This window comes from Centruroides vittatus, unplaced genomic scaffold (genome assembly GCF_030686945.1).
Source record: "Centruroides vittatus isolate TY-2023 unplaced genomic scaffold, ASM3068694v2 contig_882, whole genome shotgun sequence".
In the NCBI taxonomy this organism is placed as follows: domain Eukaryota; kingdom Metazoa; phylum Arthropoda; class Arachnida; order Scorpiones; family Buthidae; genus Centruroides; species Centruroides vittatus.
Window position 1 is genome coordinate 3,644,557 of NW_027122574.1, and position 13,494 is coordinate 3,658,050.

General features: G+C 30.1%; 1 protein-coding gene across 1 annotated transcript in view; it reads right to left on the bottom strand.

Annotated features, from left to right (window-relative positions):
• hob (hobbit) overlaps nucleotides 1-13,494 on the bottom strand; it is an 86,485-nt gene that overhangs the window by 12,821 nt on the left and 60,170 nt on the right. The window contains exons 25-31 of the mRNA XM_067280262.1: nucleotides 11,857-11,905; nucleotides 11,564-11,740; nucleotides 6,544-6,696; nucleotides 6,065-6,146; nucleotides 3,586-3,752; nucleotides 2,844-3,134; nucleotides 2,521-2,771 (exon numbers count right to left, since the gene is read on the bottom strand). Coding sequence (XP_067136363.1) covers nucleotides 2,521-2,771; nucleotides 2,844-3,134; nucleotides 3,586-3,752; nucleotides 6,065-6,146; nucleotides 6,544-6,696; nucleotides 11,564-11,740; nucleotides 11,857-11,905 — 1,170 coding nt within the window. The remainder of the gene's footprint in view (nucleotides 1-2,520; nucleotides 2,772-2,843; nucleotides 3,135-3,585; nucleotides 3,753-6,064; nucleotides 6,147-6,543; nucleotides 6,697-11,563; nucleotides 11,741-11,856; nucleotides 11,906-13,494) is intronic.

Sequence of the window (13,494 nt, forward strand, 5' to 3'; positions counted from 1 at the left end):
ACTTTTCATATTAAAAAAGTTAAGAGGCTGGCAATTTGTAACAGCACGCATTGGTGGTTTCTTTCAATCAAACTTCTTTTAAGCCAGTTTTACACATTATTTTTTGGTAATTTTCTGTCCTTGATCAATTACTGCCTCCTGGTTTGATCTTTGTTGCTCCATACCTATTAAACTTAGTAAAAAATTACCTTAATAAAGTTTTTTACTTTTTAATAAGCATGTTAATCCACATTACACTAATTCTGCCAATGTGGCTTGGTGTAGATTGGGGTTTCCTGATTTATACAATCACATAAAATCTGATTGAAATATGCTATCTTTAATTTTTGTAATGGTCTTTTATCTCCTGAAAGTGTTGGCCTTCATATTTCTAATCATAATACACATAATAAATCCTGCCTTTCCATTGAAAAGTGTGGATTAAATATAATTCAGTACCTTTTCTTTATTCATTGATTCTTGACCTAAAACCATATTTATTTAGACCTCCTTTATTTTAAAAAGACATGTAAGAATTTTATGTATTCTCACTAATTGTTCACTTTTATTATATTGCAAATATATATTATTTTATTTTATTATTTTAATATATTATATATATAATATATATATATATATATATATATATATTTTTTTTTGTTTTTACTACGTTATATTGTATTCTTATATATTTTATTACATAATTTTATTTTGTATTTTTTAGTAGTATAGAGCTGAGAGACTTTGAGATAATTTGTTAAACAGTTAACATTTTATAACTTTTTCTCGTAGTATCGCTCATGATTTCGCAGGAAAGACGTCGAGCAGGGGCAAAAACACGATGGATTTTATGATAATTAGTAAATCGCTCGAGCGTTTCTGAGATTTTTTGCATCCAAAAACTCTCCTAGACATCAAAACCACACCCATTTTAGATGCCCCTTTGGACATACTTTCCAGCACGATTTGAACGAGCGTTTTTGAAATAAATCGCTGTTTTACATAGATATAAGAGAATCAATATTTTTACAGTTTTATATATTTAAGAAAATTAATATTTATATATAACTTTAATATTTAAGAGATTTTTATATATAAGTTTTGTTAAGAGGTGATGGTTTAAACATTTCTTCTTGGTGGTGCCATCTGTTGCGAAAATATTAAACATCATTTTTTTTGTATTTTTAATACAGCATCATTTATCCTACCCCCCGATTAACTGACTTATCGGTTAACCGACTGCATTCTAGTCGGCAAATTCAAATGTCCACTAGTGATGTGGCGCTACAATATTTGGTTATGTCTTGGCTATTTTAATATTATTTTTGTTAAATTTTTGCATGTTTTAGCTGGCAGCACTGGCTCGACCATGAAAGGGAGGCTAGTATTTAAACCAGGCCTAATACACTATACTAATAATGTATTTTTTCATACTTTTCGGTTATCCGACCAACCCCAGTCCCCAATTAAGTCGGATAATCGATGCTCTACTGTATATTATTTTTTTCCTTCAAAATTAGATGTTAAAAAAAATAACAAATAACATGAACCATCGTTAATTGGATCATGCTATTTGCTTTTTTATTGATTCTTTTAGGCTGTATATATTTTGTTAGTTTTGTTTTTTCGTGTCGCAATGATGATTAAATAAACAACAACAACAACTTTCTCTCTCTCTTTTATTGGAAATAAAGAACAAAAGTTATAATAAAAATGGTTACAATAATTAAAAATGTGATATAAGAGATTTTAATATATAAGGTTTTGTTAAGAGTCTCACGGCGATGGTTTAAACACCTCTTTAAGAGATTGCTGGTGCCATCTGTTGACTAAAAAATTATATAATTTTTAGTGAACAGATGGCACCAGCAATCTCTTAAAGAGAGATGTTTAAACCATCACCATGAGACTCTTAACAAAAACATATATAAAAATCTCTTAAATATTAAAGTTATATAGAAATATTAATTCTTTTAAATATATAAAACTTTAAAAATATTGATTCCCTTAAGGAGCAAACATAAATAAATATATTAAAAAATATTAATTCTCTCATATCTATATAAAACAGCGATTTATTTCAAAAACGCTCGTTCAAATCATGCTGGAAAGTATGTCCAAAGGGGCACCTAAAATGGGTGTGGTTTTGATGTCTAGGAGAGTTTTTGGATGCAAAAAATCTCAGAAACGCTCGAGCGATTTACTAATTATCATAAAATCCGTCGTGTTTTTGCCCCTGCTCGACGTCTTTCCTGTGAAATCATGAGCGATACTACGAGAAAAAGTTATAAAATGTTAACTATTTAACAAATTACCTCAGAGTCTCTCAACTCTATACTACTTTTTTATCTTGTGCTTTTCAATGTTGTCATTTTCTATGTTTTATATATGTTCTCATTTATATATGTTCTATTTTATTGTATTTTACATGTTTTTGTTGTTGCTTTTTGTTTTAATTTAAGGGTTTGTTATTAGAGATGGTTCTTTCTTGTTCATTGTATATTACCTGTAATAATTAAAACTAAATAAATAAAAACTTACCTTACTTGATTCTGTAATTGCAAAATTGGAGCCTTAAGATCATCTATTGAACGTAATTCTAACTGAAACCTCATTCGTTGCAGCTTTTCACTGGCTTCTTTTTTACGTGGCTCGACGTATAATAATAAATTATTTACAAGGTCAAGCAGCATGGCATATTGAAGAGAATTTGTGCACATGTCTAAATCATGATGTGTCAGAGTAAAAGAGTCTACTGCATTCTCTCGTACCCAGAGATCATTATCTTCGGGCTATAAAAATATATCATTAATATCTAAAATATTTTATGTTGTTGTCGTGCTGAAGTTGAATGAATTTCTTACCAATGGTGGAACCTCGACACTACCCGAATCAATATTTTCTCCATAACTTGCATAGAAAAATTGACAGCCGCATCGAGAAACTATTCGTTGTAATTGTAGAGGTGCCGTTGTGGGATCAGAAGTTCCACCCACTGTACTGCTGACCACTCCTCCAACACTATGTCCACTACCAACTAAATCTGGTAAATCACTTATGACCATAGATGCTCTTTCTTCAATATTATCTAAAGACAACCACATGATATTGTCTACTGACGGCCCAGGTTCTCCTGCATCTACAGTGGCATAATACTTAAAAAAAAAAAATGTAATATAAATTTTAAAATATTTATGAAAACTATTATTATAATATTATATTAATTAATCTCATAATTAATTTGCCTCTTTGAGTCTCAAGTGTTAACATACTTTAAATGATTAAAAAACTAGAAGCTATTTAAAAAATCCAAAGAATATTGATTTTAAGCATTTTTACATAATACACCATGTTATTTCCCAATTAGCACTAACAATAAATAATTATAATTAATTGCAAAACCTACATACCTACCTAATATACTTGCTAATACTTCTTGTCTTTTTTTAAATGATCATGGTAATAAAAAAATAATATAACAATTTGCAAGATGTTTGAATTGGATTTTAATTTCATATTTAAAGTTTGATTTTTTCTCTTCAATTAATGGACATCAAGATAGTAGTAAATAATTAACCCAGAAATATCACTCAAATCTTTATTTACCTGCATGCATTCTAGAGATCCAACCCAGGTAGTTTTAGAAACCAAAGTATGATCCTTCCACACTGGACGATGAACACGCTGTAAAATTTGGGACTTTGCAGCACTCACTATCACATATCCTGAGGTTTCACTTCCTTTCAACATTACTTGACTGTTAACTAATTCAACTGAAAAAACACAATTATAAAGTTTTTAAAATTACTATTATAGATATATTACATATATTTGCTTTAGTAATAGAAAAGATTTTAACTAGATTAAAATAATTTCATTAAAAAAAATCAAGTAAAATATTAAAATTGTACAAGACATACATGTGTTACAGAAATGATTTTTTTTTTTATCAACTCTTTTCATCTATGGGCACAAAGTGGCCTTCCCTCCATATCTATCACAAATTCAGTCATGCCCACAATGGGGTCAGCCAGGTATGAGGGACATAACTCAACATATCTGGAATGGATTAACCATAATAAATTCAAAGCTACTGAACCCAGGATCATGAGTGGCAGGCCAACACAGTTACTGTCTTCAGCCATCTGGCCATCAATTCATAGTCCTTGAGAATCTTAGATTATATATATATATAAATTCTTTTCACTTCTTGACAGTAAGATAGATCACTATGGAATAATGGGAGAGTGCCTGATATGTCCAGGAGAGACTACTTGTGAAAATCTCTGAAATCTGACATTGACTTGAATTTGGTTCCTTGGAACAGTTTAGTCATCAAATTGTCAATGACTAAGTATTTATAATTATAGAGAATATAAGACAAAGTACAATGTAACTTTGTAAGACAAATGATTATTGAGGTCCAACATTCATTAAAGCTGCTACTTTTCTCTTTCCCCATTTTTATTTTTTGCTTTTCTCACACAAGTAAGAAAGAAAGGACAAGAGAAGTCATAGTTAAATTAGTATGATTTCCACTACAATTATATCTAAAATATTCTAAATTGATTATTGAAATTAATATACATTTGAAATCTAAAATTTGTATTTTTTTTATTTAAAAACTTATTTAAAAATTAATTAATTATTTATTTATTAATAAATTATTTAAAAAATTAATAATATGCAGCTTTTATTTCATAATAATTGCTAACACTTAAATTATATTTATATATTATTATTATTTGAAAAATATTTTATGCTAACTTCTAAAGAAATGAAATTTAGATATGAGAATACATCTAAATTAATAAGATAATTACAAGAATCTAATTTAGAAAATAAAAAATAATTGATTTTTTTACAATAGAAAACAGAAAAAAAAAATCAAATTACAGCATATTTTAAAACCAAGACTGATTATATACAAAATATCTTTTGTTTCAAACCTATAAACAAAATAAACTACTAAGAAAATAATAATAATTTCATTATAAAAAAATCCATAATGGAATAAGACAGGAACACAGTCTTTACTTGGAATCATTCATGAAAAATCGGGAGAGTTCAAATTAGATAAACAGATGCAATTTTAGACTGCAAAGTTATAGGCAAGTATGGTGCTGCAATGCCTCATTTATTTAAGTTTATATAATGTAAAATTTGTATCATACAAGGTTTAGAATCTTAGTTAGTACAGGATTCTAAGTACTGGAGTGAGACCAAATATGGATAAGTATATGTTTATCAACAATCAAAGTTTTTCTCTATTGTATATACCTAAAACTGCCACAAGCTTTGAACTTAAATCTTTTGTGGAAGTAGATACATATCTTATGTTCTGTTGGAAAACGTAATGCTCTTAAAGAAAAATAGATTGTATTTGTTTCTGAAAGATTTTTATTAAATAATAGTTTGAAATAAATAATGTATACTTTTTAGAGATTTATATGGGGATGAGGCAAAACAAATTGAGACTGATTTTTTTTCTTGTTGGAAACATAGCACTAACAAATTCTAGATCTATATCATTGTAAAGAATGGTTAAAGATGCATTTTGTCCAAGTAAATTGTAAGGAAATACAACGTTTTGGCTGCTAGAGTAAACAGAACAATTGCCATCTGTTGTCCATCTATGAGAAAATAAAGATCAACCTTGGTGTGTGTCAACACACAATGTTAACAAGACAATAAAGTTTTGGCCAAAAAAACATTTTGTGTCCCCCACTTCTACCACATAGCCCAGAAAAGTTGGCACCACACAACTTTTTCTTATTCCCAGCATAAAAACTGAAATTATGAAGAACCCATTTCCTGTTCACAACACTGATAGTCAAGGCATTGGATGAAATTCTGAAAGAAATTTCAGAGGATGGACTACTACACATCTTTAAGAAATGACAGAAATGATGGCAGAACTGCTTTGAATTCTATGGAAAATATTTCAGAAATGCCCAGAGTAACTATGCTCCAGAATGATTATCATGTAAGGAAAAAACAGTCACAGTTTGTTTTAACTTTTCCTAATAATTATTATTCTATTATATAATATATGTTATTATATCAGAAGACTAAATTTTATTACTTAGCCAATTTTTATGGAGAACGTCATCTGTCTGACAAGCAGCTATTCCATGAAGTTGTTGTTCTCTGTTTGGACAATCAATCTGCAATTCAAATCTTTAATTAATCCCATTACTTAAGTTGTCAAACATGTAGAAAACTTTGAATTTTTTTCATATATTTCAATTATTAAATTATCCAATGCACTATAAAGTTAAATATAAAAAACATTTATATAAAAATTCACAAATGCATTTTATGTGATTTTGCAGAAATAAAATAAATTTCACATAGGACTTATAATTTATGATTTTATGGGAAAAACTGATATGGATGCTCTAAAAGACAAAATGCATTTTAAATATAATTCTGTTCAAATATATCCAATATTAAAGCAATGAATGCATATAAATATATATATAGATTATATTATATAAATAATGATATTTTCCTATAAAATAAAATAAATTTAGCCAATTCCATCTCTTGAAAATAAATTACCTCTTCAGTGTAAACCATGGTGTTAGCTTCGGCCTCGGCAATTAATTTCTGTAACATGTTTGCAGCCAGTCCTGACTGAAGATGTGACATGGGACTCGTGGGCTGTTGACAGTTTGGAAGACACAAATTTGTTGTTGTGTAAGTACGATGTTTCTAGAAATAATTTATAAATTCAGAATTATAAAGTTTAAAATATTTATAAATATTAAATTATTAATTGGTTTGAAGAATGAAATACAGTTTCCTTGTTATCATTCTAGTCTAATTCTGTTAGTCTTGAAAATGAATCTGTATTCAGGAAACTTCTGAAACTTTAAAAATTAAAGCATTTTTCCAAACAATTAATATCATTTATTTATTTATGATGGGACCCGACAGATCAGAATCAAGCCCATTACGAAAACTTCTGATATTTCAACTCAGACTCAAACATAGATCATCAGAGCATCAGATTAATATCTAGTAACGGTATCAACCTGGTGTTCTGGATGGTATTCATGGAGGATAGCTGAATCAGTTAAGTTCAGTCAACCCACATCAATTAAATTCCTTCATATTAATATCCTTCAGAAATTAATAAAATTTTTAAACAGCTTGAATGTCTAAACAGTATATTTGCATACTGAGAAATTGCAATTAAAATACCCCTATTCAAAGTTCTCTAGAGAAAGACTTAGCAATCCATACACAACCAAATTTGGTATGGTGATATTTTAAGACACATAGAAGATACTTTTGTAAAAATAATTAGTACCAAAACTCATCACTATGGCACTTTTAGAGAAACAACAAACATTTTATTTGCATAAGATACTCGTGTTATACAGAGACCTTAGCAATGAGGGGATACTGTTTGATTAGATTCCCATTCTGAAGATATAAAACCTGAAAGTGATGAAAACTGCTTGATAACTAATCATAACTGATCCTCTTTGATGCACCTACATGAGTGTTATATAATCTTTTACAACTGCCCAATTTGCAACACAATCTCAATAAATCACATTTTTTTTTTGTTGTTGCTTGCAATGCCAAAAATGTCTTCCACATATCCTGAAATGTTACCATACCAAATAAAATTGCACTTGGACTGTCTAATATCTCTACACAGCATTGAATACACAGTAGAATCTTAATTACAATCACCCAGTATTTGTATCAAATCTTTTAAAGAATATTTAATTATTTTTTTATCACCATATCTTCTAAACTTTTACTGTCATACTGTGTATTCAAATATAAAATCCATCCTTATTTTTGTAGTTTGATAAGAGTATTTAGATTATTGTTCGCAATTATTCTATTTACTATGATTCTATTTACTAAGGGGATATCAGCATTTCTATTTTTAGTTCCATTTATCATTTTGCACAAGTTAATAATAAAATAAAATTCCATAATATATTTTCAAATAAAATAAATTAAAAATTATCATTCTTCAGTTATAAGCATTAATTTTGTTGGAGAGAACAAATCACACAAACAACACACTACTAATAAATTGACTATTCTAAGTTAATTATCCTGTTATAATAAAGTTGGAATAGTCAATTACTGATGTGCTCCTTGTATGATTTGTTCTCTCCAGCAAGGTGCACAAGTCTTGTGCATCAGATGTGGACTGTTACACACCTCCCTTACTACCACTCCCAGCACCTTGTTGTAAGCTGGCACCTGCAACTCTATCATCTTACTGTTTTTGCACCCTGTATGTCACATCACCATGCTACATTATGAAGATTTATTACAGCTGTCTACACTGATGATGCTTACTACTCATACTGTTACAGCGGTGTTTTCATCTTTATATTGTATAGCTTTAGGCATATTTTTAAGTTGACTGTTACCTTGTAAAATTTTTAATATAGCATTACCCTTAGTTCATACCAACTGACGAGGGACTATTTCCTATCAGGAAAATAGTCCAAAATGCATTTTGGGTTTTCGTTTCCATACTTATGTAGTAATTTTTGGGTTTATTAAATTGTTTTCACTTGATCCCTGAGCATCTGTGCCCATCATTGGACTGATAAGCCCTCACTAATATCTGCCTCATGTTTGTTGATAATTTAATTAATATATAAATGTGAGGACCGAATTAAGCTGGTCCGATTTTAAAATTTTATTGTTTCAAATCCCCTCGGGAGATAACAATCAAAATCAGAGTTAACAATCATGAGTCAAAGGATGTACAGTCTTCCGCCGTCGAAATCTGCTTCCCTCCACTCCGGATCCGACCTCTGAGTCACGGAGATCGACTCATCGTCTACCGTCATCGCAGCGGACGGGACTTGGAGTATATAAGGGGGGAAAAAGCTGAGAACGGGGTCGCTGAAGGTCCGCACAAGACACCCGACCCGTAGGATCCGTCCCGAGAAGCGAGAGCCAAGACACGAAGTCACCAAAGCTCGCCGACGATGAGCTGCCTGCCCGATCCTCCTGCTTCCCTCCACGACTGGAGAACCGAGACAATTAACCCTACGATTACAGCTAATTCTTCGACTAATCCTAGAAAGAGGTATGATCCCCCCCCCGCATTTGTGAACTCTCTCTCTCGGTTAGAAACGGAACACGTTAGAGCTTTTGTATCTGTTTACCGTCTAAATAAATCATTATTTGTTCTATCCTGACTCCGTTATTTCGAATATCGCCTTAACCTTATCGTATGAAACCCATACACTTCCTCCACTCGACCTGACAAATAATTACCCGGTCCCGACAAGTCGAGATATCATACAAATTTAGCCATCCTTGACAGTAGGGTGGGTCTTACCGACCTGAACGCCGACAAGAAGGAGGTACGACACCGTCCTACCACCCGGCGTTCCCACATAATAAAATCAAAACATGTAAAACATTATATAATTTTAATGTATTATCTGTATTAAATTCTTACTTTCAGGTAGTCAACTGTTTAAATTCTCCATGAAAGAATGTTTTTGTCTTGTTTTAGGACAGCTGCTTAATGAACATAAATCACTGTTCCAACTGAATTTGAACATTTTTTGATGAATCAAACAATATTTCAAACAATACATTTTTTAACTTTTATATCATTTTTGGTGGATTAATGATAATTCAAACTATCCCTTTCAGTTCTAATTTGATAAAATCAAACCCCATGCATGTGCAGTATTAACATTACTTCCCCACTCAGCCAAAAGTATTAATTTTTCCACTTATACAAATAACAACATCTCAACGCCTGATGAGTATTGCCATATTATAGTCCAATATTTAGGTGATCGTTTGCTGTTCTATTTTCCATTTATATTACACTGCCTCCTTCATTCTTCCATCTTGCACTCATTTGAGTATAGCCTCTCAATTTCTTGTTTCTAGCACTCCTGTCCATCGGGTGTCCAGTGTTTTTGAGTGTGCATTAATTGTTTAGATCAGGGCTTCTTAAACTTTTTTTATTCACGACCCCATTTATGATTGTGATTTTTTTCGCAACCCCCCACCAAAAAAGAAAAATATATATATAAAATAAAGATATATAAATATTTTGCAATATACATATGAAATACAATGAAAATATACATATAATATTGAAGATATATACAAATTTGCAAAAACAATAATGGTGTACTACCACAGTTCACTCTCGTGCTACAATGGAACAGAGACAACTGAATACACTGAAAAGCAACAACACTACACTAGTTCACACTACAATCAGTGTTGCTGAATCGTTGTCTCGCTGCATCAGAAGTGACACAAAGTGCAACTCACGAAACCTACGACACAAAGCATGCCATTTTCAAACTCTCACAAATTATTTTCAATATTTTGCATTAAAGTCTCGTGACCCCAAGATTTTGCTAAGCGACCCCAAATGGGGTCGCAACCCATAGTTTAAGAAGCCCTAGTTTAGATGATGCATTAATGATGCTCCAGAATTCTTATATTCTTAATTGTTTGATCTATCAATAATGTTCAAATTCAATTGAAATGTTTGTGAACTGACTTATGAAGTGACTCATGTTTGTGAAGAAGCTGAAGCTGTTGTAAAACAGGGCAAAAATATTCCTTCATGGGAAAATTTAAACATTTAGCTATCTAAAAGTAAGCATTTAATACAAATAGTACTAACAAACCAAAAACACAAAGTAATAATTGTTAATTTTAATGTTTCTGGCATTATTTTAAACACAACGTTACGGAAAGATGAAGATCTGAAAATCTTAATATAAATGAAAAATGAGCAAGAAAGTTAAAGTTTCACATTTGAGAATTTGATATTTTTGAGAGAATTAACTGTGGGAAAAAATACTATTGTATAATAATTGTAAAATCTTAGCTTTAATATACTAATGTTATAAGCAAAGAACTTTTCTCACCAAAAAAGTTTGGCAGTGCAGATTTATTAACAGAACTTTTTTCAAATTATTTAAATAAAACTAAACATTTTTTAATTTAATCTAATCTGAAGACATCCAATAATACAGGTGAAAACATTCAGTAATTTTTGAATTTTTCTAAGTAATTTAAGAAGTACCTTAGATAACCCTATAAATATACAAACTGCATATAATAATGCATTATTTGTTTGAAATATCTTTCCTTTTTTGAATAAAATCAATTATAATACTATCATTTTAGTTAACTTAATAAAGCAAACAATATATCTTTAACAGTCAGTAACAGTAACAGTTTGGAAAAATGCATTTCCAACTCAGTTAACAGACAATTTTCAGAAATAAAAAGATGTAAGAGAAATGCTGTCATGTCTAAAGTATTTTATACCTGAAGATGGCCCATTAACTAGGTCAAAAACATTTTCATTTCTCCAAACTGTTACTGTTAAAGATATATTGTTTGCTTTATCATCATAAACATCGATAATCATTTTTATCTTTAATAATAGATTCGTTTTATACATTTGCATTTCGCAAATGTTTCACATATTCAGTCAACTAAATTATCTTGATGTAAATGTTATAACTCTGTATGCAAAAATTATAAAATTTTATCAGCATAATTATTATAATTACAAAAATATTATTGGGATACTGACCATGTTATAAGGTTGTAGATCTACTTTAATTCCTTTCAATGCTTCTGTTGACAGATCCCTCTTCATAATTTTTGCTTTCATGTAGCTGTCAAACAAATTAAATATGACATCCCTATTATGTTTGGTCCAAGCTCCTTTTAATCCATGAACAACTAATCTGTGAGTGGGAATATCATCCTAAAACAGTAATATATACTCTTTGTAAGTAGAAAAATAAATATATAAAATTTTTATGAAAGCAATACTAAAATAATATATAGTAACTTAAAAAATTTGTAAAAAACTCATCCTACCTCTTCTGTTTTTATCTCTCTTATAGGTGCTTCTCTTCCATAAGAAACTCTGACAAAAATTTATATTGAAATCAAATAAAGCTACAAAAATATTGAAGAGCTAATAAAAATAATATAAAATATAATTCATTCCTCTTTTAACTGCTTTCAGTTAATTTAAATTTAAAAGTCTAGAATAACCTTTAAATTAAAGAAGCCCTATATTGGAAAGCTGATAAATTTTTAGATTTCTCTATTTTAATTATTTTCTTATAAATCATACTGAAGGATCTAGAGCTGGGAGAAATTTTAAAAATCCTTATCCAATATTGAATGTATGACTTCTGTTTATAATTACAAGGGTTAATTGATAAATAAGGTCTCCTACTACAGCTTCACACAAAGTCCAGGGGTAGAAACACATGGAAACCAACATTTAGGAGCTATGAGGTCTTATATATATACAGTAGAGCATCGATTATCTGACTTCATTGGGGACTGGGGTTGGTCGGATAACCGAAAAGTATGAAAAAATACATTATTAGTATAGTGTATTAGGCCTGGTTTAAATACTAGCCTCTCTTTCATGGTCGAGCCAGTGCTGCCAGCTAAAACATGCAAAAATTTAACAAAAATAATATTAAAGTAACCAAGACATAACCAAATATTGTAGCGCCACATCACTAGCGGACATTTGAATTTGCCAACTAGAACGTGGTCGGTTAATCGGGGGTCGGATAATCGATGCTCTACTGTATATATATGCAAAGTCTCAGTTTATCATGTTGCATTATTGCATAACAGTCAAATTTCAAAACAGATTCTTCTTCATTTTGTACAAACAGTAAGTGCCAAACTTGATTAACTTTTTAGAATTGGAAATTGCATTTAAAGGGAGAAACAGTAAATTTGGTGAAGTATTACGAAACCTTATAAGCATTTGAAAGACTATTTGCAGAGTAAGGCTGGAAAAAATCTTTTTCTTGCATCATGATAATATAAGACTGCATCAAAGAGATGGCAAAGATGCTTAAGAACAAAGTTTTGGATTATTTGTACTATTCTTACAGTTCAAATCTGACACTGTCAGACTTCTGATTATTCCAAAATTGAAGATGTCATCAAATGAGCAATACTTTTAGTTGAATATCAAAGAGTAAACTGTTGTATAGGAATGAATTGGAGAAAATCTTTTAATGCGCAGAATGCAAAACTAAATGAAACATTTGGTGTCATGTGGTGGGCAAACTTTTCAATTGACACAAAGGTCATACATAGCACAAATATTTTGTATATACCACATATAAATGATATAGGCCTACCTTTTGTATAAGAGATGTGTCAAATATGTTCCTGGCCTGATTAGTATGTGTTAGAGGCCAAATTTGGCTCAGGGGCTATAGTTTGAGCCCCACTGTTTTAAATGGTAACTATGGTAAAAAATGAATATGTATGATTAAATAAATAATTTTTATTACTTTTTAAATCTGATCACATTATTCTATCTTTTCCCAAACTTTTATGAAAATGGACACCTTATTCATCAATTGAGTTTTTTAACTATCCATCAATACAAAAATTTATGCAAGGTTAATAAAAAGAATAGATAGAAATTTCAATATTTATAAAGTTTTTTGTAGCAGTAATACATTAAACTTA